Raw genomic sequence first — 25,128 nt, forward strand, 5'->3', positions numbered from 1 at the left:
CTCCTTCTCCCAGCGCCATTTTCTCAGCGTTTCTTACACTGGGAAGCGCTGGATGCTGCAGCTGCCTACTATCTGGAAGGCTGACACTTCACAGGGGAGCGGTGAAATCCGGAGGGGACACAGAGAGCAGGGCTGGTAAGCCACAACCTCTGGTTGTGGACTTTTATTACACTCTCAGGCTTTCTACAGGAGTGTGTTTTGGCTGCAGAACTTCCTCCACAGCAGCATGTCTGTTACTAGGAGCAAGGCTGCAAACATGTATGCTATATGCACTGCGTGCAAGCTCATTCTGCCAGAGCCAAGCACATACCCACATTGTGATGCCTGTGCTAATATGGTTGTGTCTCAGCCTGGAGCCTCCTCAGGGGTCCCTCCGGCTGCTCCGGCCACCGTGGAACCCCCGGCTTGGGTAGCATCCTTTTCACAAGCTCTTTCCAAGTCGTTTGCCGATTCCATGGGGCAGCTGTCCCGGACGCTGCTGTCTATGCATCAGCCTCCCTCTCAGGGTGTCTCTGCGGCTCCGTCTGCAGAGCCCTCAGAGCATGTCCTAGGACCTCGTCACCCTAAACGGAGACGCACGGACCCTTCTCCTTCCTCGTCCCACGGCTCTGATTCACAGGCCGAGGTGCAGGGCGAGGAGGATTCACTTACTGTGGGCTCAGACTCTGCCTCTATGTACCCCATTGACTTGTCTGAGGGTGATGCGGATGTTAGTGACTTGATTGCGTCCATTAACTCCGTACTGAACCTCAACCCACAAGAGTCAGAGGAACAACCCTCTCTGGTAGAGGTACACCAGTTTACCTCTCCTAAGAAGCCTAGGAGTATGTTTTTTAACCACTCCAGCTTTCAGACCACTGTTAACAAGCCCAGGGCCTGTCCTGACAAACGTTTTCCGAAACGTAGTTCAGATGACCGTTTCCCTTTTCCACCGGAGGTGGTTAAGGACTGGGCCCAGTCCCCAAAGGTAGACCCTCCAGTGTCCAGAATCTCAGCCCGCACAGTCGTTGCTGTGGCTGACGGCACTTCTCTTAAGGACCCCACTGACCGCCAGGTTGACCTTCTGGCCAAGTCTGTATTTGAGGCGGCAGGGGCCTCGTTCTCCCCGTCTTTTGCGGCAGTGTGGGCTCTTAAGGCTATCTCTGCCTCTCTGGCGGAGATTCATTCCCTCTCCAGGGACTCTATTCCTGAGATGGATGCCTTAACTTCTCAAGCTTCGGCTTTTGCATCCTACGCCATGTCTGCCATCCTGGAGGCTTCTCACCGCACGGCAGTGGCCTCCGCTAACTCCCTCGCGATCCGCAGGATCTTGTGGCTTCGAGAGTGGAAAGCGGACGCTTCCTCTAAGAAGTACCTTGCGAGTCTCCCTTTTACTGGGTCCCGGCTGTTTGGGGAACAGCTTGATGACATAATTAAGGAAGCTACTGGCGGGAAGAGTACTTCCTTGCCACAAGCTAAAGCCAAGAAACCTGCCCAGGGCAGGAACCAATCGAGGTTTCGTTCCTTTCGTTCCTCTAACTGGTCATCCTCTAAGCCCTCGGCCTCGTCCACTACCGCCAAGGATCGTAAATCCAACTGGCGCGCAAAGCCGCGTCCTCAAAAGACCGGAGGAGCCGCTGCCACCAAGGCAGCCTCCTCGTGACTATCTGGCCGCGCCAGCAAAGTCCTTGGTCGGTGGCAGGCTCTCCCACTTTGGCGACGTGTGGTTGCAACACGTCTCCGATCAGTGGGTGCGGGATATCATCACCCACGGCTACAGGATACCTTTTTCTTCCTGCCCGCCAAACAGATTTTTTCTGTCCACCCCCCCCTGCTCCAAAGCCGCCGCCTTCTCTCAGGCCGTGGCATCCCTGCAGGCCAACGGTGTAATTGTTCCGGTCCCCGCCCGGGAACGGTTCAGGGGTTTCTACTCAAACCTCTTTCTAGTCCCCAAAAAGGACGGTTCCTCCCGACCCATCCTGGATCTCAAGCTTCTCAACAAGCATGTTCAGGTGCGGCATTTTCGCATGGAATCTCTGAGATCGGTCATTGCCTCAATGACCCAGGGAGATTTTCTGGCATCCATCGACATCAGAGATGCCTATCTGCATGTGCCTATTGCGGTCTCACACCAGCGCTGGCTACGCTTTGCAATCGGAGAGGAACATTTCCAGTTCGTGGCTCTTCCCTTTGGCTTAGCCACGGCCCCTCGAGTGTTCACCAAGGTCATGGCAGCAGTGGTTGCGGTCCTGCACCTCCAGGGATTGGCAGTGATTCCTTACCTGGACGACCTTCTAGTCAAGGCCTCATCCAGTGTAGACTGCCAGCGGAGTGTCTCTCTCACTGTCACCACGCTAATTCAGTTCGGGTGGCTTGTCAACCTCCCCAAGTCGACTCTGACCCCGACCCAGGTACTTTTGTACCTAGGGATGCAATTCGAGACTCTGCCGGCACTTGTCAAGTTGCCCTTAGTCAAACAGCAGTCCCTTCGTGTGGCGGTGCGCTCTCTGCTGAGGCACCGCCGTCATTCCATCAGACACCTCATGCAGGTGCTGGGTCAGATGGTGGCGTCCATGGAAGCGGTTCCCTTTGCCCAGTTCCATCTGCGTCCCTTGCAGCTGGACATTCTCCGCTGTTGGGACAAGCGGATCGCTTCTTTGGACAGGCTGGTGGCTCTGTCATCACAGGCCAGGAACTCCCTTCAGTGGTGGCTTCAGCCCCTCTCCCTTTCACAGGGACGTTCCTTCCTGACTCCATCCTGGGTGATCCTCACCACGGATGCCAGTCTCTCCGGCTGGGGAGCGGTATTTCTCCATCACCGAGCACAGGGCACTTGGACTCTGTCCGAATCAGCCCTCCCGATCAATGTGCTGGAAATCAGAGCTGTGTTTCTAGCTCTCCTAGACTTTCACCACCTATTGGCGGGCAAGCACATTCGGGTTCAGTCGGACAACGCGACAGCGGTTGCCTACATCAATCACCAGGGCGGAACTCACAGCCGTCTGGCGATGTTGGAGGTTCAACGAATCCTCCAGTGGACGGAGGACTCCAAGTCCACCATATCCGCAGTCCACATCCCAGGCGTGGAAAACTGGGAGGCCGATTATCTCAGCCGTCAAACCGTGGACGGCGGCGAGTGGGCCCTGCATCCGTCAGTGTTCAGATCAATCTGCCGCAAGTGGGGCACTCCGGAAGTAGATCTAATGGCTTCCCGGCACAACAACAAGGTTCCGGTTTACGTGGCTCGCTCACACGATCCTCAAGCCTTCGCAGCAGACGCACTGGTTCAGGATTGGTCTCAGTTCAGTCTGGCCTATGTGTTTCCCCCTCTAGCGCTCCTGCCAAGGGTTCTGCGCAAGATCCGAATGGAGGGCCGTCGAGTCATACTCATTGCTCCGGACTGGCCCAGGCGAGCCTGGTACCCAGACCTGCTCCGCCTGTCCGTAGAGATGCCGTGGCATCTCCCGGACCGCCCAGACCTTCTCTCTCAAGGTCCGTTCTTCCGCCAGAATTCTGCGGCTCTCAGATTGACGGCGTGGCTCTTGAGTCCTGGATCCTGACGGCTTCAGGCATTCCCTCTGAGGTCATCTCCACCATGACTCAGGCTCGGAAGTCTTCCTCGGCTAAGATTTACCACAGGACTTGGAGAATTTTCCTGTCCTGGTGTCGCTCTTCCGGCCATGCTCCTTGGCCGTTCGCCTTGCCGACCATCCTGTCTTTTCTACAGTCAGGTCTACAGTTGGGTCTGTCCCTCAATTCCCTTAAGGGACAGGTGTCGGCTTTGTCGGTATTGTTCCAGCGGCGTATCGCCCGACTGGCTCAGGTGCGCACCTTCATGCAGGGCGCATCTCACATCATCCCTCCTTACCGACTGCCCTTGGATCCCTGGGACCTTAATCTGGTCCTCACGGCCTTACAGAAACCCCCTTTTGAGCCTCTCAGGGAGGTTCCTTTGTCTAGACTTTCACAGAAAGTTGTCTTTCTAGTAGCCATAACTTCTCTCAGGAGAGTTTCTGATTTGGCTGCGCTTTCTTCGGAATCCCCCTTTTTGGTGTTTCACCAGGACAAGGTGGTTCTGCGTCCGACTCCGGACTTTCTCCCTAAGGTGGTGTCTTCCTTCCACCTTAACCAGGACATTTCATTGCCCTCTCTTTGTCCGGCCCCTGTGCATCGCTTTGAGAAGGCGTTGCACACCTTGGATTTGGTGCGGGCGCTCCGAATCTATGTGTCTCGCACCGCCGTTTTTCGGCGGTGCACCTCACTTTTTGTGCTAACCACGGGTCAGCGCAAGGGCCTCTCGGCATCTAAACCGACCCTGGCTCGTTGGGTTAGGTCGGCTATCGCCGATGCCTACCAGTGTTCTCAGGTGCCTCCCCCGCCGGGGATTAAGGCGCACTCGACTAGAGCTGTCGGTGCCTCCTGGGCTTTCAGGCACCAGGCTACGGCTCAGCAGGTGTGTCAGGCTGCCACTTGGTCCAGTCTGCACACTTTTTCTAAGCACTACCAAGTGCATGCTCATGCTTCGGCAGATGCGAGCTTGGGCAGATGCATCCTTCAGGCGGCTGTCGCCCATTTGTGAAGTTAGGTTTTGCCTACTTCTCAGTTTAGTTTCTTTCCCACCCATGGACTGCTTTGGAACGTCCCATGGTCTGGGTCTCCCATGGAAGGAACGATAAAGAAAAAGAGAATTTTGTTTACTTACCGTAAATTCTTTTTCTTGTAGTTCCGACATGGGAGACCCAGCACCCTCCCTGTTGCCTGTTGGCAGTTTTTTGTTCCGTGTGTTTCACGGCTGTTGTTAGTAGACAGAGTTCCGGTTTTGCCGAGTTTTACTCTATCTCTACTTATGGGTGGATGTCCTCCTTCAGCTTTTGCACTGAACTGGGTAGATTGTCATCCAGGGGGTGTATATAGCCCGGAGGGAGGAGCTACACGTTTGAGTGTAGTGCTTTGTGTGTCCTCCGGAGGCGCTAGCTATACACCCATGGTCTGGGTCTCCCATGTCGGAACTACAAGAAAAAGAATTTACGGTAAGTAAACAAAATTCTCTTTTTTGGGGTATATATAATGATCTGATCGCCTTTTATTACATTTTTTTTCTGTTGCTGCCAAAAAACTGCAATTCTTGCGTTTGGATTGTTTTTCTCGTTACGCAGTTTACCAATCGGATTAATTTATTTAATATTTTGAGACATCTGATTTTTATGAACTTAGCGATACCAAATGTGTATTTTTTTGTTTTAATTTCTTAAGTTATAATGTGAACTTTTATATTTTTAGTTCATATTTTTGAAGAACATTTTTCTTTTTACGGTATTTAATAGTTGTCTTAGGAGACTTGAAGCTGCAATAGTCAAATCACTTGTTCCATATACAGAAATGCCATAGTTGGTTTTCACAGGAGTGCTGACATGACACATGGGGGGCATCAGCTGACCCCTGGCTGTCATTGCAACACATGGGTATTCAGCGATCACTCTGCGGCAGGGGCCATGAGGGCTCAGAAGAGCACAATCCCCCTGCCAGCACATGTTAAATGCCACTGTCCGAGAATAACATCTGCATTTAACATGTTAACAGCTGCGGCCATAGGGTTCTCCACCTGCTGCTGTTAAAGGCACATGTCGGCTGATTAACTTAGCCGACATCTGCATGGAAAGATGCGTGCTCATCATGCGAGCCTGCATCAAAGGCCGGAGTCACACTTGCGTGTATCTTGCACAAGTCTCGCATCGAATCACCTGGCACGGCCTGATGCTCTCTGAACAGGAGCGTATCAGCTGCATAGAAATACATGCAGCCAACCCGCTCCTGTCAGGAGAGTGTGCGGCCATGCCGGGTTATGCGATGTGAGACTCGCGTGAGATATGCATAAGTGTGACTCTGGCCAAAGGCAGCGAATCTACTCATGACGTACACAGAACACGCCTGCAAACTTGCTCTACTGGTCAGCAGCTACTCCAAAGGCCAGCACCTGTGATGTGCAAGTGGGACCTGCGATGTGGCGTAGCTTGTGTAAAGACTTAAGAAGCTCTATGTAATGTTGCTAAATCTCCTTGGCCTTGTGGACACCAATGAAATTTTATACAGTGGGGAAAAAAAAGCTTTTAGTCAGCCCCCAATTGTGCAAGTTCTCCCACTTATAAAGATGAGAGAGGCCTGTAATTGACATCATAGGTAGACCACAACGATGAGCGACAAAATGAGGAAACAAATCCAGAAAATCACCTTGTCTGATTTGGCAAGATTTTTTTGCAAATTATGGTGGAGAATAAGTATTTAGTTATCTAAAAACATGCAAGATTTCTGGCTCACAGACCTGTAACTTCTTTAAGAGGCTCCTCTGTCCTCCACTCATTACCTGTAGTAATGGCACCTGTTTCAACTTATCAGTATAAAAGACACTTGTCCACAACATCAAACAGTCACACTTCAAACTCCACTATGGCGAAGACTAGCGAGCTGTCGAAGGACACCAAACACAAAATTGTAGCCTTGCACCAGGCTGGAAAGACTGAATCTGCAATAGGCAAGCAGCTTTGTGTGAGGAAATCAACTGTGGGAGCAATAATAAGAAAATGGAAGACATACAAGACCACTGATAATCTCCCTCGATCTGGGGCACCCAGATCTCACCCTGTGGTGTCAAAATGATCACAAGAACGGTGAGCAAAAATCCTAGAACAACAAGGGGAGACCTAGTGAATAACCTGAATAGAGATGGGAACACCGTAACAAAGGCTACCATCAGTAACACACTACGCTGCCAGGGACTCAGATCCTGCCGTGCTAGACATGTTCTCCTGCTTAAGCCAGTACATGTCCGGGCCCGTCTGAAGTTTGCTGGAGAGCATTTGGATTATCCAGAAGAGTATTGGGAGAATGTCATATGGTCTGATGAAGCCAAAGTAGAACTGTTTGGTAGAAACGCAACTCGTCGTGTTTGGAGGAGACAGAATGCTGAGTTGCATCCAAAGAACACCATACCTACTGTGAAGCATGGGGGTAGCAATATCCTACTTTGGGGCTGTTTCTCTGCAAAGGGACCAGGATGACTGATCCGTGTACAAGAAAGAATGAATGGGGCCATGTATTGTGAGATTTTGAGTGCAAACCTCATTCCTACAGCAAGGGCATTGAAGATGAAACATGGCTGGGTCTTTCAGCATGATAATAATCTTGAGCACACCACCAGGGCAACGAAGGAGTAGCTTCGTAAGAAGCATATAAAGGGCTTGGAGTGGCCTAGCCAGTCGTCAGATCTCAACCCCATTGAAAATCTTTGGAGGGAGTTGAAAGTCAGTGTTGCCCAGCGACAGGCCCAAGACATCACTGCTCTAGAGGAGATCTGCATGGAGAAATGGGCCAACATACCACCAACAGTGTGTGCCAACCTTGTGCAGACTTACAGAAAACATTTTACCTCTGTCATTGCCAACAAAGGGTATATAACAAAATATTGAGAGGAACTTTTGTTATTGACCAAATACTTATTTCTCTGACGCCTCATTGGGGGACACAGGACTATGGGTGTTATGCTGCCTATCCATAGGAGGACACTAAGTAGATGCAAAAGACATTAGCTCCTCCTTTGCAGTATACACCCCCTGGCCGGGCCAGGCAACCTCAGTTTTAGCTTAGTGTCTATAGGAGGCACATCCTTTCAAGGTTTTGTTATTGTTTGAGGTCGACGGTTTCCCCTAGGGACCGATCTCCCAATACCATCAACGGGAGGGAACGCGGAGTGTCGCCTCCACGTACCCCCCTCCTGCGACACTGGATCCTGGGCTGCCTTTTACTGGACGACGGGTCCCACAGACACCGATTTTCCAGAGCCCAGGGCAGAGGCACAATTCCTCAGCCCCTCTTTGCAGGCTCTGAGTTGATACATTGCACCTGTGTGGCCGAACACAGCAAGCTGACTCTATTTACACTGCCTGGACTGAGACAGTGTTAAGGTGAGATCCCCCCTGACTGGTTGTCCAGACAAAGGGAGAAAGACTGTGCAGGGAAGGCTCCCAGGACTGCTGAATTTACAGTCTTTATTCCCACCATAGCTGTGTGCTGGCTGGAGGAGGGGAAAGTCCCTTGCTGATTGCAGGGAACCCTGCAGAGATAATCTACTGGTAGCGGGGGGAGGGCTCATGAACTCAGTGTTTATTCCCTCTAGCTGCGTGCTGCCTGGAGGAGGGGGAGTCCCTTGCTGATTGCAGGGAATCCTGCAGAGATAATCTACCGGTGGCGAGCTGTGTGCTGGCTGGAGGGAGGGGGAGAAAAACTGTCACAGAAGCTCCCTTCCCGCCGTTTTTTTTACTACCAACAGCAGGGGGGCACACTGACTTCTTCTTGGCGCTCTTTTAGCGCTAAGCCCCGCGGGCCGCAATAAGCCCCTTCCCCTGTAAAGCGCGCGAAGTTCTCCACAGAGTGGGCTTACTCCTTCCTGAGGACGCAGGGCCATCGGCTGATTCTGGTGAGGTACACCGAAGCAAATACAATCCTTGCTTCCCACTGCTTCACTTGTAGTTCTGCATATCATTGCTCCCCCTCCTGGCATAGTCCTATTAGGAACATGCAGAATTCTAAGGGTACTAAGAGTGCTAAGGCCCACATAGTCTATTATTCAGCCTGCACTGCCTGCCATGCTGAGCTACCACGTAAACACACCTCTTCTCTCTGTGAGTCCTGTGCCCCTATAGCCCCCCAAGACACCACAGCCGCAACAGTCAGCCCAGAGCCTAGGGCTCCCAGCCCACCAGAATGGGCACAGTTTCTGTCCCAATCCATGGAAAAACTGTCACAGAACCTGGTGCTGGCTATGCAATGTCGTCCTCCACACCCTTCTGGGCCCCTGGACGGAACACAGCCCGAGGATACCCCTATGTAGGGGCCTTCTGAGGTAATCCGGGCCCATGCTTCACCGGTTGCAGGGATCAGAAAAAGAGCACATGGCCGGGTGTCTCCAGCACTCTCTCATGGCCCCCATGGCTCTCCCACACGCTCCACGGCTTCTGAAGAGCCGGAGGAGGGAGAATGCTGTTTGTACCAGGATGATTCCTTGGTTTCACCCTCCCCAGATGATCAAACTGCAATAGACTCCCTTATAGCAGCAATCAACCAAACTCTGCATGTGGAGGATCCCCCATCCACTACCACTGACCATGCGGTCTCCTTTAAGAGGGCAAGGAAACCCCAAAAGGTTTTCGCTGATCACCCAGAGTTTCAGGATATCCTCACAAAGCAAAGGGAGAAGCCTGACAGGCGCTTCGGTAACCGTAAACTCATGGCGTCCCGGTACCCTTTTGCCTCACCTGCCCCTAAGGGCTGGGCCTATCCGCCCTCGGTGGACCCCCCGGTCTCCCGCCTTGCCACAAAGACGCTCCTGTCTTTACCCGATGGTTCCTCCATCAAGGACCCGACAGACAGGTAGAGCACCTCGCCCGCTCTGCCTTTGAGGCTGCGGGTTCCTCCCTCTCGCCCTCCTTTGCCTCTGTGTGGGTCGCAAAGGCGATCTCTGTCTGGGCAGAATCCCTTAACACTTCGCTTGAGGAATCCCAGTTCACTCATACCTTCACAGAGGTAACAGCTCAAATTGCCACTGCGGCTGAGTACCTCATGCAGGCCTCCATTGACGCTGCTACCTGCGCAGCTTTTGCCGCCTCAAATACCATAGCCATCCGTAGAGCTCTCTGGCTCAGACAATGGCGAGCGGACTCTGCCTGCAAGAAGTCTCTCACGGGCCTTCCCTTTTTTTCCAGACCGATTGTTTGGCGAACGTCTGGACAAAGCTCATTTCTGACGCCACGGGAGGAAAGAGTACCTCCCTCCCCCAGCTGAAGTCCAGGACGACCTTCACCAGACGTCCACAGTCCTCGTTCCGCTCCTTTCGGAACTCATTTGGTTGGTCGACATCCCGCTCTGCCCCCGCCACTAGCCGTGGACTACGCAGGGACCGACCTTCTCAGCTCTCCCCGAAACCCACTTCGTCATGGCAGCCTAGGCCTAAACAGTCCAGGACTAGGGAGACTCGTCCACAACGTTTTTCCCCCCTCATGACTCCTTCTGTGCCCCGGAAATCACACTCGTTGTAGGAGGTCGACTGCGGCTCTTTCAACACATCTGGGCTGCCACCTCAGACGACAAATAGGTGCGAGACCTTGTCTTCCAGTTACCACATAGAATTTCGGACCCGACCCCCGAGTCGGTTCCTTCTCTCAAACCCCCCCAAAGACTCGAAAACAACGCAAGGCTTTTTTTCTCAGCAATCCACTCGCTCCAAACAGCAGGAGTGATAATACCTGTCCCGGACGACGAGAAGTTCAGGGTTTTTTATTCCAACCTCTTTGTGGTCCCCGAAAAGGATGGGTCAGTTCGACCCATCCTGGACCTCAAACATGTGCACGTACGGAGATTCAGAATGGAGTCCCTAAGGTCCATTATTGCATCCATGGTCGAAGGGGAATTCCTCGCCTACATAGATATCAAGGACGCGTACCTGCACATACCATCGCCCCACATCACCAAAAGTTCCTACGCTTCGCAGTTCAGGACTCCCATTTTCAATTCGTAGCCCTATCCTTCGGCCTCCCACCGCACCAATGGAATTCACTAAAGTCATGGCGGCCGCCATGAGCGTCCTTCACGCCAGGGGAGTAGTCGTTCTCCCTTACTTGAACGACCTCCTCATCAAGGCCCCCTCCTTCCGCGACTGCTCAACCAGCGCACAGATCATCGTGGACATCAGGGCTGTGGAGTCGGAGCTCATTTTGGTGGAGTCAGAGTCGGTATAAAATGCTCCGACTCCGACTCCTAGAATATATAATAAATTGGGGACAGTAGTGCAATGCAGAATGTGCTGAATATTTTACTAAATAATATTTAGTATAATGCTTATATTTAATTGAAATTGTAGCACAATGTGAACATCAGACATTTAATTATTTTTGATACAATAATCAAGATATTTGGATAGAACATAAAATATACTTATTGGAAATATATATATATATATATATATATATATATATATATATATATATATATAATATATATATACACACACACACACGATATATATGTAATCTACTGTATATTACATAGTGTATTACATATTTATAATGTATTAGTTTTTTGTGTTCTAAAGTTGTATTCCAATAACTATATTTTATGTTCTACCCAAATATCTTGATTATTGTATCATAAAAATAATTAAATGTCTGATGTTCACATACACATGTTCATGTACTACAATAAATTTTTCACCTAACTATAAGCAATATATGTAGGAGTCGGAGCAAGAGAAATTGAGGAGTCTGAGTCGAAGGTTTGGCTTACCGACTCCACAGCCCTGGTGGACACCCTATCCCGCTTAGGGTGGCTACTGAATCTATACAAATCATCCCCGGTCCCATCACGATCCATCACCTTCCTGGGCATGTCCCTGGATACCCGTCGGGGCTTGATCTATCTCCCTCAGGACAAGGCGATCGCTCTTCGACAAGCGGTACGCTGCCTTCTACGTCCTCCGTCTCGCTCAACTCGATTCAGTATGAAGGTGCTCGGCAGGATGGTGGCGGCTATGGAGGCAGTACCCTTTGCTCAACTGCACCTCCGCCCACTGCATCTAACCCTTCTAGCTGCCTGGGACAAGAGCCCCTTCTCCCTGGACAGACATCTTCACCTGACGCCTTCAGTCAGGTAAGCACTCCGTTGGTGGCTTCGGTCCTCATCCCTATCGAAGGGGAGATCTTTTCTCCCAGTGAACTGGCTGGTCCTGACCACGGACGCCAGCCTCCTAGGCTGGGGAGCAGTGTACCGGCACCACACTGCTCAAGGACGTTGGACGCCCCAGGAGTCTTCCCTACCCATAAACATCCTGGAAATCCGCGCGATCTTCCTCGCGCTCAGGGCGTTCTGCCCTCTGCTAGATTCGAGTCCAATCGGACAATGCGACAGCTGTAGCCTACATCAATCGGCAGGGGGGCACCCGCAGTAAAGCTGCTTATCTCGAGGCCCACAAGATCCTCAACTGGGCCGAATCGACGGGATCAGTGATATCAGCGGTGCACATACCGGGAGTAGAGAACTGGGCAGCAGACTTTCTAAGTCGCCAAGGCCTGGCCGCCGGAGAGTGGTCTCTCCACCCAGAAGTGTTCCTACACATCTGCACTCGCTGGGGTATACCAGACGTGGATCTAATGGCCTCAAGGTTGAACGCAAAGGTACCCGCGTTCATAGCCAGGTCACGCGACCCGCAGTCCATCGGCGCGGATGCTCTAGTCTGCTCCTGGCACCACTTCCGCCTGCCTTACTTATTTCCTCCTCCTATCCCTGCTGCCGCGGGTAATCAGGAAGATCAAGGCAGAGGGAGTCCCGGTGATACTGATAGCACCGGACTGGCCCATGCGCGCCTGGTATGCCGAATTAGTACAAATGCACGCAGACGTACCGTGGCGCCTTCCAGACATCCCAGGCTTGCTGACCCAAGGGCCCATTATCCATCAGAACTCCAGAGCCCTGAAGCTGACGGCATGGCCATTGAGACCTGGGTATTAACAAGAGCGGGATTCTCCCCCGCGGTTATCTAAACCATGATCAGCGCCCGAAAGCCTGCGTCATCCCGCATTTATCACCGTACGTGGAAAATCTTCCTTTCATGGTGCAGGGAAACTAACGTCCAGCCTATGCCTCTGGCCATCCCCAGAATTCTCGACTTTCTGCAGTCGGGCTTGCAAGCGAGGTTGGCTCTCAGTTCCCTTTTAAAGGGCAGGTATCAGCGCTCTCAATCTTCTACCAATGCCGCCTGGCTCAAAAACCGCAAGTCAAGACCTTCCTCCAGGGCATTTCCCATCTAGTTCCCCCGTACAAACGGCCGCTAAACCCATGGGACCTCAATCTCGTTCTGTGCGGTCTCCAGAGGTCCCCCTTTTGAACCTCTCAAGGAAACCTCCCTTGCTCTTCTGTCCTGGAAGGTAACATTCCTGGTGGCAATTACATCCATCAGACAGGTTTCGGAGCTGGCAGCACTCTCTTGCCGCGAGCCTTTTCTGATCTTTCACCAGGACAAGGTGGTTCTGCGCCCCCTTCCGGATTTTCTTCCAAAGGTTCCTACCCCGTTTCATTTGAACGAGGACATTGTACTGCCTTCCTTTTGTCCACACCCAGTTCATAGGGTGGAAAGGTCTCTGCATTCGTTAGACCTCGTCAGAGCTCTCAGATATTACATATCCAGGACAGCCCCCTTTAGGAAAACTGACTCTTTGTTCGTCATTCCTGAGGGGCCTAAGAAGGGACAGGCAGCTTCAAAGGCAACTCTGGCTCGCTGGATTCGCTCTGCGACCCAGGAAGTCTACCGCTTGCAACTCAAGCCCATTCCTAGTGGGCTGCGGGCTCATTCCACACGAGCAGTTGGCGCTTTGTGGGCCATTCGGCATCAGGCTTTAGTGGAACAGGTGTGTAAGGCTGCGACCTGGTCTAGCCTACATACTTTTTCAAAGCATTACAGACTCCATACCCAGGTTTTCAGCTGAGGCAAATCTGGGTAGAAAAATTCTGCAAACGGCAGTAGAGCACCTCTCTCAGTAGGCGCTCCAGACTGTCTGGGACTGGTTCCTCGTCCTTGGGTTGTATTGTCTTTCTTTTATTTTTCCCACCCATGGACTGCTTTAGGACATCCCATGGTCCTGTGTCCCCCAATGAGGCGTCAGAGAAAAACGGATTTTTGTGTACTCACCGTAAAATCGGTTTCTCTTAGCCATCATTGGGGGACACAGCACCCACCCTGTTGCCCTGTTGGCCCTTGGTTCTCTCAGTACCTTATTTGGTTATGACTCTTTTTTTTTTTTTCCTCATGTTCCTCCGTTGAGATAAGTTCTTACTATTTTTTTTTTCTCCTACTGCTTGTGTACTAAAACTGAGGGTGCCTGGCCCGGCCAGGGAGTGTATACTGCAGAGGAGGAGCTAATCTCTTTTGCATCTTAGTGTCCTCTTATGGATAGGCAGCATAACACCCATGGTCCTGTGTCCCCCAATGATGGCGTAGAGAAAACGATTTTACGGTGAGTACACAAAAATCCGTTTTTTCCACCATAATTTGCTAAAAAAAATCTTGCCAAATCAGACGCGGTGATTTTCTGGATTTGTTTTCTCATTTTGTCGCTCATAGTTGTGGTCACCTATGATGTCAATTACAGGCCTCTCTCATCTTTATAAGTGGGAGAACTTGCACAATTGGGGGCTGACCAAATACTTTTTTCCCCACTGTATATATATTGTCTGCTCACCTTTTATGGGCTCCATCTCTAGGGCCCAACATGTCAAGCCAACACATACCATTCCCCTTGGTCATGGCTCCCCCAGACCTTGGTACAGGCTGGCCTTCCCCAGTTAATAGTCACAGGAGCCATCTTTGCTGGCTCCTAATAAGTGTAATCATATAGCCCAAATCCTAAACTATCCGGAGCGCAATGTGGATCTTCTCTGCTTTCTCCATCCCACCAGATTGCACCACATTTGTCATATTTCGTAAAGAAATACATAAATTCTTGTAGTTGTGGCTCCAGTATCTGTGCGTGTATGTATGTCTCTATATATATATGTGTGTGTGTGTATATGTATATGTGTCTGTATGTTTTCCTAAATTGCACATGTCTTTTTGTAACAGGGACGTAAGGCAAATGCTGCTGAAGTTAGTAGAACTTCGATCCAGTAATTGGGGCAGGGTTCATTCTACTTGGACTTTCAAGGAAGCGACTCCTGAAAATGACCCCAATTACTTCATGGTAAGTTTTGCATCCTCAGGTCCTTTTTAGTCCCCATCTATCGTACCTTTTAGCTTAAAGGTATTGTCCTCTTTTGGTAAACCCCATTGATATGTTCCTGCCAGAGATGCTCCATTACTGCAATGATGGCGCTGTGTCCACCAATCATCACGTGATGTTATATCATGTGACCACTGCAGCCAGTCAGCCGCTGCTGATTGTCTGCAGTCTATACTGTGCCGTTGGAGGAGACTTCCAGGAGACAGCTGCAGAGACGTCACCGCTGCAGGAGGCAAGTATCAACTGTTTTTATGAATAAGAAGCGGTTCTCCAGGGATGGACATCCCTTTTAAAGGGAACCTGTCACCACTTTTTCGGTTTATAAGCTGCGGCCACCACCAGTGGGCTCTTATATACAGCATGTTAGAATGCTGTATATAAGAGTCGAGGCCGCTGTCTAAAACAAAAAGAACGCTTTATAATATTCACCTAAACGGTCACTGCATTGGAGCTGGGCCATATGGGCGTCTCCGTTCTCCGGTGCCAGCGCCGCCTCTTTCGGCCATCTTCGTCCTCCTTCTGAAGCCAGAGTGCATGACGCGTCTACGTCCTACACACTCGCCGGTCCCGCGCAGACGCACTACATACTTTGATTTGCCCTGCTCAGGATAGATCAAAGTGCGCCTGCGCAGGACCTCAATGCCAACGAGTGTGGATGACGTAGGACACATCATACACCGCGGCTAGAAAAGAAGGATGACAAAAATGGCCAAAAGAGCCAGCACCGGAGAACGGAGACACCCATTTGACTAGAATCCACAGTAGTGACTGTTAGCTGAGTATTATAAAGTGATTTTTACGTTCTACACAGCGGCCTGGGCTCTTGTATATACAGCATGCTAGAATGCTGTATATACGAGAGCCCACCGGTGGTGGCTGCAGCTTATAGGCAAAAAAAAGTAGTGACCGGTTCCCTTTAAGTATTACTTTAAAAGAAATATTGTTTTTTTTTTTGTCATCACTTAATTTAGTTTTTCTTTTTTGCTAATTTCCAGAATGAGCCCACCTTTTACACGTCTGAGGGGATTCCCTTCACTGCAGCAGATCCAGGTAATTTAGGAGACATAATCTAGTTGTCCCTTTCCCTATGTGCTGACTCTTACATGAGGCATTTACTGTTATTTCAGAATATCAAGAAAAGTACCAGGAGATGCTGGACAGAGAAGACTTTTTCTGTGAAGAGACTGGGACCGATCTGTCAGCTTCTGGAGACGCGTACGTTCTGGTGTCCTTTTATCTTTCCTCCTCTTCCTTTATCATGATTTGTAATGCAGTTCTAGTCTTAATTCTGATTATTCCCTTTTATTGTTACCTGTAAGTGAGAATAAGGCCGGTGTCACACTTGCGAGCATCTAGCGCCAGTGTCACCCGACATGGGCGCACAATCTCCTAACATGACCATCTCAGCTGCATAGAAATACATGCATCCAACCCGCTCCTGTGAGGAGAGTGTGCGGCTGTGCCGGGCGACACCGGCAAGTGTGACTCCTGCCTAAGGGTCAGGTGCTCATCTAATATATAAAGGTGTGTGTGGGTGTGTGTGTGTGTGTGTGTCCGCTAAAGGAATCCGCACCATCGCATTTACAATCACAAAATTTTGCACAGACGCCTCATGTGACTCAGGGAACGTCATAACTATGTTTTGACAAGAAAATTTAATCCCGCGCTTTACAGTTACTTTCCAAAAAACATGCCTCCATTAAAGTGAATGGAGCTGCGAGCTACAGGCTATTAATAGGAGCTATGATTGGTTGCTATAGGAATAAAGGACATTCATAGTATAAGAAGCTTATGTGTGAGGCAATATGATGATGGTGGAGAGACACACAGATTGAGAGACAGAGACAGACAGGCACAGACAGAGAGGCACACAGGGAAAGAGAGACACAAACCGAGACAGATAGGAAAAAAAAACAGACAGACAGAAAGACACACTGGGAAAGAGACAGACAGAGGCAGAAAGGGAAAGAGAGAGACACAGACCGAGACGGGGCGAGACACAGACCGAGACGGGGCGAGACACAGATTGAGACGGGGCGAGACACAGACCGAGACGGGGCGAGACACAGACCGAGACGGGGCGAGACACAGACCGAGACGGGGCGAGACACAGACCGAGACGGGGCGAGACACAGACCGAGACGGGGCGAGACACAGACCGAGACGGGGCGAGACACAGACCGAGACGGGGCGAGACACAGACCGAGACGGGGCGAGACACAGACCGAGACGGGGCGAGACACAGACCGAGACGGGGCGAGACACAGACCGAGACGGGGCGAGACACAGACCGAGACGGGGCGAGAGACGGGGCGAGAGACAGACCGAGACGGGGCGACGAAAGAGACTGTTACTATGCCGTGCAACGCCTGGGTACTACAGCTAGTCTGACTATAAAGCAGAATGATTTCCCATGAAGACTCTGTTCATCTACCATTTGTTTCCCTCTATTATTATGTTGAGAGCATTCCCTGATGTGTATCTTCCATTTAAGAGCACCAACAAAATCCATTGTTAAATCAAACAATAGCATATGTCTCCCATTGTAAACCTTAGAAAAATTCTGTATCCATCTAAAAAGAAAAGATCACAGCAGTCTTTTAGTTTTCTAACTAGTTTACGTAGCTCTACGGTAATTTTTTTTTTCTTTTTTTAGTCTTTACCTACAAATGTTATATTACCTTTGGATGTGAAAACTCATGACTTACATATTTTCAGTTCAGTTACTTGATCTTAAGGTGACCGACTGTGATTTACAGGCCTTTTTGTTCTCCAGAGAGGGTCACTGTCTCAGGCACAAGAACTGACTGAGTAAATTGTAAGGACTGTAGAACTGAGGTTCTTCTCCCTACGAACAAGAGAAACGTCTATCACCACTACTGATGATAGTTACGCAGCTCCTGTCACACAGTTTTTAAGCACCACTTTGGTTTCTTTTTTAAATTTCCCCCTCGGCGTGGTATCACCAATGTATGTTTCCTGCATACTATCCTTACCAGCCGCCGCCTTCTTCTGTTGCTGCTGCTGCTCTGGTTGACTTCTGCTAGTTGTGAACTGCAGGATCATTCCAGTGTTTGCTGACTGGATCAAAAATCACTTCTCAATGTAAGTCTATGAGAGCCAGAACAAGGCTTTCAGTATCTCACATTGAGAGATTGTGACTGTTAGCGGTGACTTCTGGTCATTCAGTAGCTGCAGTCACCGGATGACAGAACAGGACCAAAGCAAGTGCCAGGAGAAGCAGGAGACGACAGCTGGTATTTTACTGCAGTCAGAGCACCCCAAAAACAAGCCCTGGAGTGGTGCTTTAAATGTAGAACATTACAGATCAGCCTCCTTGACTAGTAATGTACTAGCTTATTTAGCAAAATATTGAGATTTGGCAGTGCAGCCACAGCAGGCAGATATGCTGGTTGCACCATGTGATTCTGTGCTGAGGCATCATGGAATTTATAGCCAAGGAATAAAATGCAGGGTATCTGAATCTGAAAATCAAGGTGGAGACCGAAGTAAGTGAAGGAAGATGAGGCTGACTTGCATGCATTTAAGTATGCACCATATAAGAGATGTGCAGAGTGTGGCAGGCAATCCGGTGGGGGAAGGGGTGCAGGATGGGAAAAATAAATTTGCTGGACCTGAATTGAAATGACAAAACTATCCCAGTTACCACATAGACACTATGGATGCGCTTACTGGATGCATCAGAAGCTTCCCCAGCACAATCCCATACGTGTTTGCAATAGGATAAGTGAACAGAATCTCTAGATTTGCGTGGCTTCCTTTCACTATGACGTTGATGAGTAGAGCGTGACACGTTAATAGGGCTTTCACTGCTTTACACAACTACAGTGGGGAAAATAAGTACTGTATTTGATACACTGCAGATTTTCCAAGTTTTGCTACCGACAAAGAATTTAGAGGTCTGTAATTTTTATCGTAGGTACACTTCAACAAACATCCAGAAAATCACATTGTATAATATTTAATTATTTTGCGTTTTATTGCATGAAATAAGTATTTGATCACCTACCAACAGGCAAGAATTCTGGCTCTCCCAGACCTGTTATTTTTTTTTTTTTTAAAGCGCACCAATCACCAGGATTTTTGTATATAACCTAAAGCCAGTGCTATACTGGCACAATCAGGCTGATTCTATACATACCTGTAGTGGTCAGCTTGGATGTTTTAGGTTTTGAAATCCAAGAAAGTAAAGTTTTATAAAATCGGCAGCTTCTTGAGTGACAGCAGCTGAGGATCAGATATCTGCGAGGGGGGGAGGAAGGGTATTCATACTTATCCCCTCCACCTGTTAGAATTAGTATTATACAATCAATTTAATTTTTGACTTGCAGGACCTGTGTGAGGTCATACCCATGTGACCAGAAGGGGCGGGGCCTCAGCCAACAAAGCTGATACCAGGAAGCAACATTTTTCTGTTGGCTGAGGCCCCGCCCCTTCTGGTCACATGGGTATGACTTCACCACAGGTCCTACTAGTCAAAAATGAAATTGATTGTATAATACTTGTGCTAACTCTAACAGGGGGAGGGGATAACTATGAATACCCCCCTGCTATTATCTGATCCTCAGCTGCTGTCACTCAAGAAGCTGATGATTTTATAAACTTTCTTGGATTTCAAAACCTAAACATCTGAGCTGACCACTACAGCTATGTATAGAATCAGCTTTAGGTTATCAGAAAATTCTGGTGATTGGTTTTCTTTAAGAAGCTCCTACTCTGCACTCATTACCTGTATTAATTGCACCTATTTGAACTCATTACCTGTATAAAAGACACCTGTCCACACAAACAATCACACTCCAACCTGTCCATCATGGCCAAGGACAAAGAGCTGTCTAAGGACACAAGGTAGTATGGGCTACAAGGCAATAGACAAGCAGCTTGGTGAGAAGGCAACAACTGTTGGTGCAGTTTTAGAAATTGGAAGAAACACAAGATTTGTCAATCCTTCCATGCATGATCTTGCCTTGTGTGGTAAGGGTGATTCTGAGAAAGGTCAAGAATTGGCTCAGAACTACACAGGAGGACCTGGGCAATGATCTGAATAGAGCTGGGACCACAATCTCAAAGTTTATCATTAGTATCATATTACACCGTCATGGCTTAAAATCCTGCATAGCACACAAGGTCTCCCTGCTCAAGCCGCTACATGTTCAAGCCTGATTTGAAGTTTGCCAATGACCATCTGGGTGATCTAAAGGAGGCATGTGCTCAGATGAGACCAAAATAGAACTTTTTGGTATCAACTTCTCTCATCGTATTTAGAAGAAGGAGGATGAGTACAACACCAAGAACACCGTCCCAACCATTAAGCATGGAGGTGGAAGCATCATACTTTTTGGCAAAGGGGACAGGACGACTGGACTGTATAGAAAGGTGGATGCATGGGGTCATATATTGCGAGATTTTGGCCAACAATCTCCTTCCCTCAGTAAGAGCATTGAAGATGGGTCGTGGCAGGGTCTTCCAGCATGACAATGACCCGAAACACACAGCCAGGACAACTAAGGAGTGGCTCCGTAAGAAGCATTTCAAGATCCTGGAGTGGCCTAGCCAGTCCCCAGACCTGAACCCAATAGAACATCTTTGGACTGAGCTGAAACTCATTGTTCCCCAGTGATAGCCCCGAAACCTGAAGGATGTTGAGAAGATCTGTATGGAGTAGTGGGCCAAAATCCCTGCTGCAGTGTGTGCAAACCTGGTCAAGAACTACAGGAAAAGTCTGACCTCTGTAATTGCAAACAAAGGTTTCTGCACCAAATATTAAGTTCTGTTTTTATATTGTATCAAAAAGTTATTTCATGCAATAAAATTCAAATTATTTAAAAGTCCTACAATGGGATTTTTTTTTTTAATTCTATTTCTTACAGTTGAAGTGTGCCTACGATAAAAATTACAGACCTCTCCAATTTTTGTAGGTGGAAAAACCTGCAAAATTGCCAGTATCAAATACAGTGGAACCTTGGTTTATGAGAACAATCCGTTCTGGGAGTGTGCTTGTAAACCATGTTACTTGTCTAGCAAAGCAAAATTTCCCATAGGAAATAATGCAAGCTCAGACAATTCGTTCCACAACTTGTTCAACGTCCCATCCTGGTCCCCTATTGTGCTATTACACGCACGCACGCACAAACACACACATTATACTCTCCTTACCTTCCATTCCATCGACGGCCTCCCGGTTCTTGTAGTCCGCTGGTACAGGTTGTGTATCTGGTAACCATCACGACCGATGCCGGAGCTTCTGCTGCCAGCGCACTGATGTCAAAGGTAGAAGCCACTTGCCTCTGATTGGCCAGCGCACTGCCTTTGAGAAGCGGCTGACAGCGGAAGTTCCTCAATCGTCGCGATGGTTACCCGATCCTGTACTGTTGAACTACAAGAATCAGGAGGGAACGGAAGGTAAGGTAAGCATAATGTGTGTGTGTTGTGTTTGTGTGTGTTGTGTTTGTGTGTGTTGTGTTTGTGTGTTGTGTTTGTGTGTGTGTTGTGTTTGTGTGTGTGTGTGTTGTTTGTGTGTGTTGTGTGTGTGTGTGTGTGTGTTGTGTTTGTGTGTGTGTTGTGTTTGTGTGTGTGTTGTGTTTGTGTGTGTGTTGTGTGTGTGTGTGTTGTGTGTGTGTGTGTTGTGTTTGTGTGTGTGTTGTGTTTGTGTGTGTGTTGTGTTTGTGTGTGTGTTGTGTGTGTGTTGTGGTGGTTGTGTGTGTGTTGTGGTGGTTGTGTGTGTGTTGTGGTGGTTGTGTGTGTGTGTGGTGGTTGTGTGTGTGTGTGGTGGTTGTGTGTGTGTGTGGTGGTTGTGTGTGTGTGTGGTGGTTGTGTGTGTGTGTGGTGGTTGTGTGTGTGTGTGTGTGGTGGTTGTGTGTGTGTGTGGTGGTTGTGTGTGTGTGTGGTGGTTGTGTGTGTGTGTGGTGGTTGTGTGTGTGTGTGGTGGTTGTGTGTGTGTTGTGTGTGTGTGTGTGTGTTGTGTGTGTGTGTGTGTGTTGTGTTTGTGTGTGTGTGTTGTGTTTGTGTGTGTGTGTTGTGTTTGTGTGTGTGTGTTGTGTTTGTGTGTGTGTGTTGTGTTTGTGTGTGTGTGGTGGTTGTGTGTGTGTGTGTAGTGGTTGTGTGTGTGTGTGTAGTGGTTGTGTGTGTGTGTGTGGTGGTTGTGTGTGTGTGTGTAGTGGTTGTGTGTGTGTGTGTGTAGTGGTTGTGTGTGTGTGTGTGTGGTGGTTGTGTGTGTGTGTGTGTGGTGGTTGTGTGTGTGGTGGTTGTGTGTGTGGTGGTTGTGTGTGTGTGTGTGTGGTGGTTGTGTGTGTGGTGGTTGTGTGTGTGTGTGTGTGTGGTGGTTGTGTGTGTGTGTGTGTGTGGTGGTTGTGTGTGTGTGTGTGTGTGTGGTGGTTGTGTGTGTGTGTGTGTGTGGTGGTTGTGTGTGTGTGTGTGTGTGGTGGTTGTGTGTGTGTGTGTGTGGTGGTTGTGTGTGTGTGTGTGTGGTGGTTGTGTGTGTGTGTGTGTGTTTCTTCATCGTTCCTTATGGGAGACCCAGACCATGGGGTGTATAGCTTCTGCCTCCGGAGGACACACAAAGTACTACACTAAAAAGTGTAGCTCCTCCCTCCTAGCATATACACCCCCTGGATAACCAAATATAGCCAGTTCAATGCTTTGTGTTCAGGAGGCATACATCCACACATGCATTCTCATCTGATTTTGATTTTAAAGAGTTTGAAGAAGAGCGGGTCCAAGCCTGGACCCCCGGCATGTCCCTTCTCACCCCACTGTGTCGGCGGTGCTGTTAAGGTTGATTTCAGGGCTGGAGCCTTACATGCCGCGCTCCTTCACCATCCCTCGGGCTCTGGCTTGAAGTGGGAGCCAGCACGGTTCTCACTGCCTTGCAGGAGACCAGTCTCCATCCGCAGCCCTTTCAGGACCCTGCCGGACGGAGCACTCATCCCTCAGGGACCTGGCCCTGCGTCTCACAAGCTAAGTATTGAGACGTTATTGTCAGGGGGGTCCCTTGCACAACTCCCCCCTGCTCCAAGGCCGCCGCCTTCTCTCAGGCCGTGGCATCCTTGCAGGCCAACGGAGTAATTGTACCGGTTCCCGCCAGGGAACGGTTCAGAGGTTTTTACTCAAATCTCTTCCTAGTCCCCAAAAAGGACGCTTCCTTCCGGCCCATCCTGGATCTCAAGCTTCTCAACAAGCATGTTCAGGTGCTGCACTTTCGCATGGAGTCTCTGCGATCAGTCATTGCCTCAATGACCCAAGGAGATTTCCTGGCATCCATCGACATCAGAGATGCCTATCTGCATGTGCCAATTGCAGTTTCACACCAGCGTTGGCTACGTTTTGCAATCGGAGAGGAGCATTTCCAATTCGTGGCTCTCCCCTTCGGGTTAGCCACGGCCCCTCGAGTATTTACCAAGGTCATGGCAGCAGTGGTTGCGGTTCTGCACCTCCAGGGGTTGGCAGTGATTCCTTACCTGGACGACCTTCTTGTCAAGGCTTTATCCAGTGCAGACTGTCAGCGGAGTGTCTCGCTCACTCTCGCCACTCTTGTTCAATTCGGGTGGCTTGTCAATCTGCCCAAGTCCACTCTGACCCCGACTCAAAAACTCACGTACCTAGGGATGCAATTCGAGACTCTGCCGGCACTTGTCAAGCTGCCCTTAGTCAAACAGCAGTCCCTCCATCTGGCGGTGCGCTCTCTGTTGAGGCCCCGCCGTCATTCCATCAGGCACCTCATGCAGGTGCTGGGTCAGATGGTGGCGTCAATGGAAGCGGTTCCCTTTGCCCAGTTCCATCTGCGTCCTCTGCAGCTGGACATTCTCCGCTGTTGGGACAAGCGGACTTCTTCCTTGCACAGGTTGGTGGCTCTGTCGCCACAGACCAGGAGCTCTCTTCAGTGGTGGCTTCGGCCCCTCTCTCTGTCTCAGGGACGCTCCTTCCTGACCCCGTCCTGGGTGATCCTCACCACGGATGCCAGTCTATCCGGCTGGGGAGCAGTATTTCTCCACCACCGAGCACAGGGCACTTGGACTCCGTCCGAATCAGCCCTCTCGATCAATGTGCTGGAAATCAGAGCTGTGCTCTTAGCTCTCGTAGCCTTTCACCACCTGTTGGCGGGCAAGCACATTCGAGTCCAGTCAGACAACGCGACAGCAGTTGCCTACATCAATCACCAGGGCGGGACTCGCAGCCGCCTGGCAATGTTGGAGGTTCAACGCATCCTTCAGTGGACGGAGGACTCCAAGTCCACCATATCCGCAGTCCACATCCCAGGCGTAGAAAACTGGGAGGCAGATTATCTCACCCGTCAAACCGTGGACAACGGCGAGTGGGCTCTGCATCCGGCAGTGTTCCGGTCGATCTGCCGCAAGTGGGGCACTCCGGAAGTGGATCTAATGGCATCCCGGCACAACAACAAGGTCCCGGTTTACGTGGCTCGCTCCCACGATCCTCAGGCCTTTGCAGCGGACGCGCTGGTTCAGGATTGGTCCCAGTTCCGTCTGTCTTACGTGTTTCCCCCTCTAGCTCTCTTGCCCAGAGTCCTGCGCAAGATCAGAATGGAGGGCCGTCGGGTCATACTCATTGCTCCAGACTGGCCCAGGCGAGCCTGGTACCCAGACCTGCTCCGTCTGTCCGTAGAGGTGCCGTGGCATCTCCCGGACCGCCCAGACCTTCTCTCACAAGGTCCGTTTTTCCGCCAGAATTCTGCGGCTCTCAGATTGACGGCGTGGCTCTTGAGTCCTGGATCCTGACGGCTTCCGGTATCCCCCCTGAAGTCATCTCCACTATGACTAGGGCTCGGAAGTCTTCCTCGGCCAAGATATATCACAGGACCTGGAAAATTTTCCTGTCCTGGTGTCGTTCTTCTGGCCATGCTCCTTGGCCTTTTTCCTTGCCGACCATCTTGTCCTTTCTGCAGTCTGGTCTGCAGCTAGGACTATCCCTCAATTCCCTCAAGGGACAGGTCTCGGCTCTGTCAGTGTTGTTCCAGCGGCGTATCGCCCGGCTGGCTCAGGTGCGCACCTTCATGCAGGGCGCATCTCACATCATTCCGCCTTACCGGCGGCCTCTGGATCCCTGGGACCTTAATCTGGTCCTCACGGCCTTGCAGAAACCCCCTTTTGAGCCACTTAGGGAGGTTTCTTTGTCTAGTCTTTCACAGAAAGTGGTCTTTCTAGTGGCCATAACTTCCCTCAGGAGAGTCTCTGATTTGGCTGCGCTCTCCTCGGAGTCACCTTTTTTGGTTTTTCACCAAGACAAGGTGGTTCTTCGTCCGTCTCCGGACTTTCTTCCTAAGGTGGTATTTCCTTTCCACCTTAACCAGGATATT

At 50.0% G+C, this 25,128-nt stretch overlaps 1 protein-coding gene across 1 annotated transcript in view; it reads left to right on the forward strand.

The window, feature by feature from the left end:
• Positions 1-25,128, forward strand: part of PAIP1 (poly(A) binding protein interacting protein 1) — a 90,982-nt gene that overhangs the window by 61,930 nt on the left and 3,924 nt on the right. Inside the window, exons 8-10 of the mRNA XM_075326778.1 lie at positions 14,639-14,756; positions 15,791-15,845; positions 15,923-16,010. Of these exons, the coding sequence (XP_075182893.1) occupies positions 14,639-14,756; positions 15,791-15,845; positions 15,923-16,010 (261 nt within the window). The remainder of the gene's footprint in view (positions 1-14,638; positions 14,757-15,790; positions 15,846-15,922; positions 16,011-25,128) is intronic.

This window comes from Anomaloglossus baeobatrachus, chromosome 1 (assembly GCF_048569485.1).
Source record: "Anomaloglossus baeobatrachus isolate aAnoBae1 chromosome 1, aAnoBae1.hap1, whole genome shotgun sequence".
Taxonomy (NCBI): Eukaryota; Metazoa; Chordata; class Amphibia; order Anura; family Aromobatidae; genus Anomaloglossus; species Anomaloglossus baeobatrachus.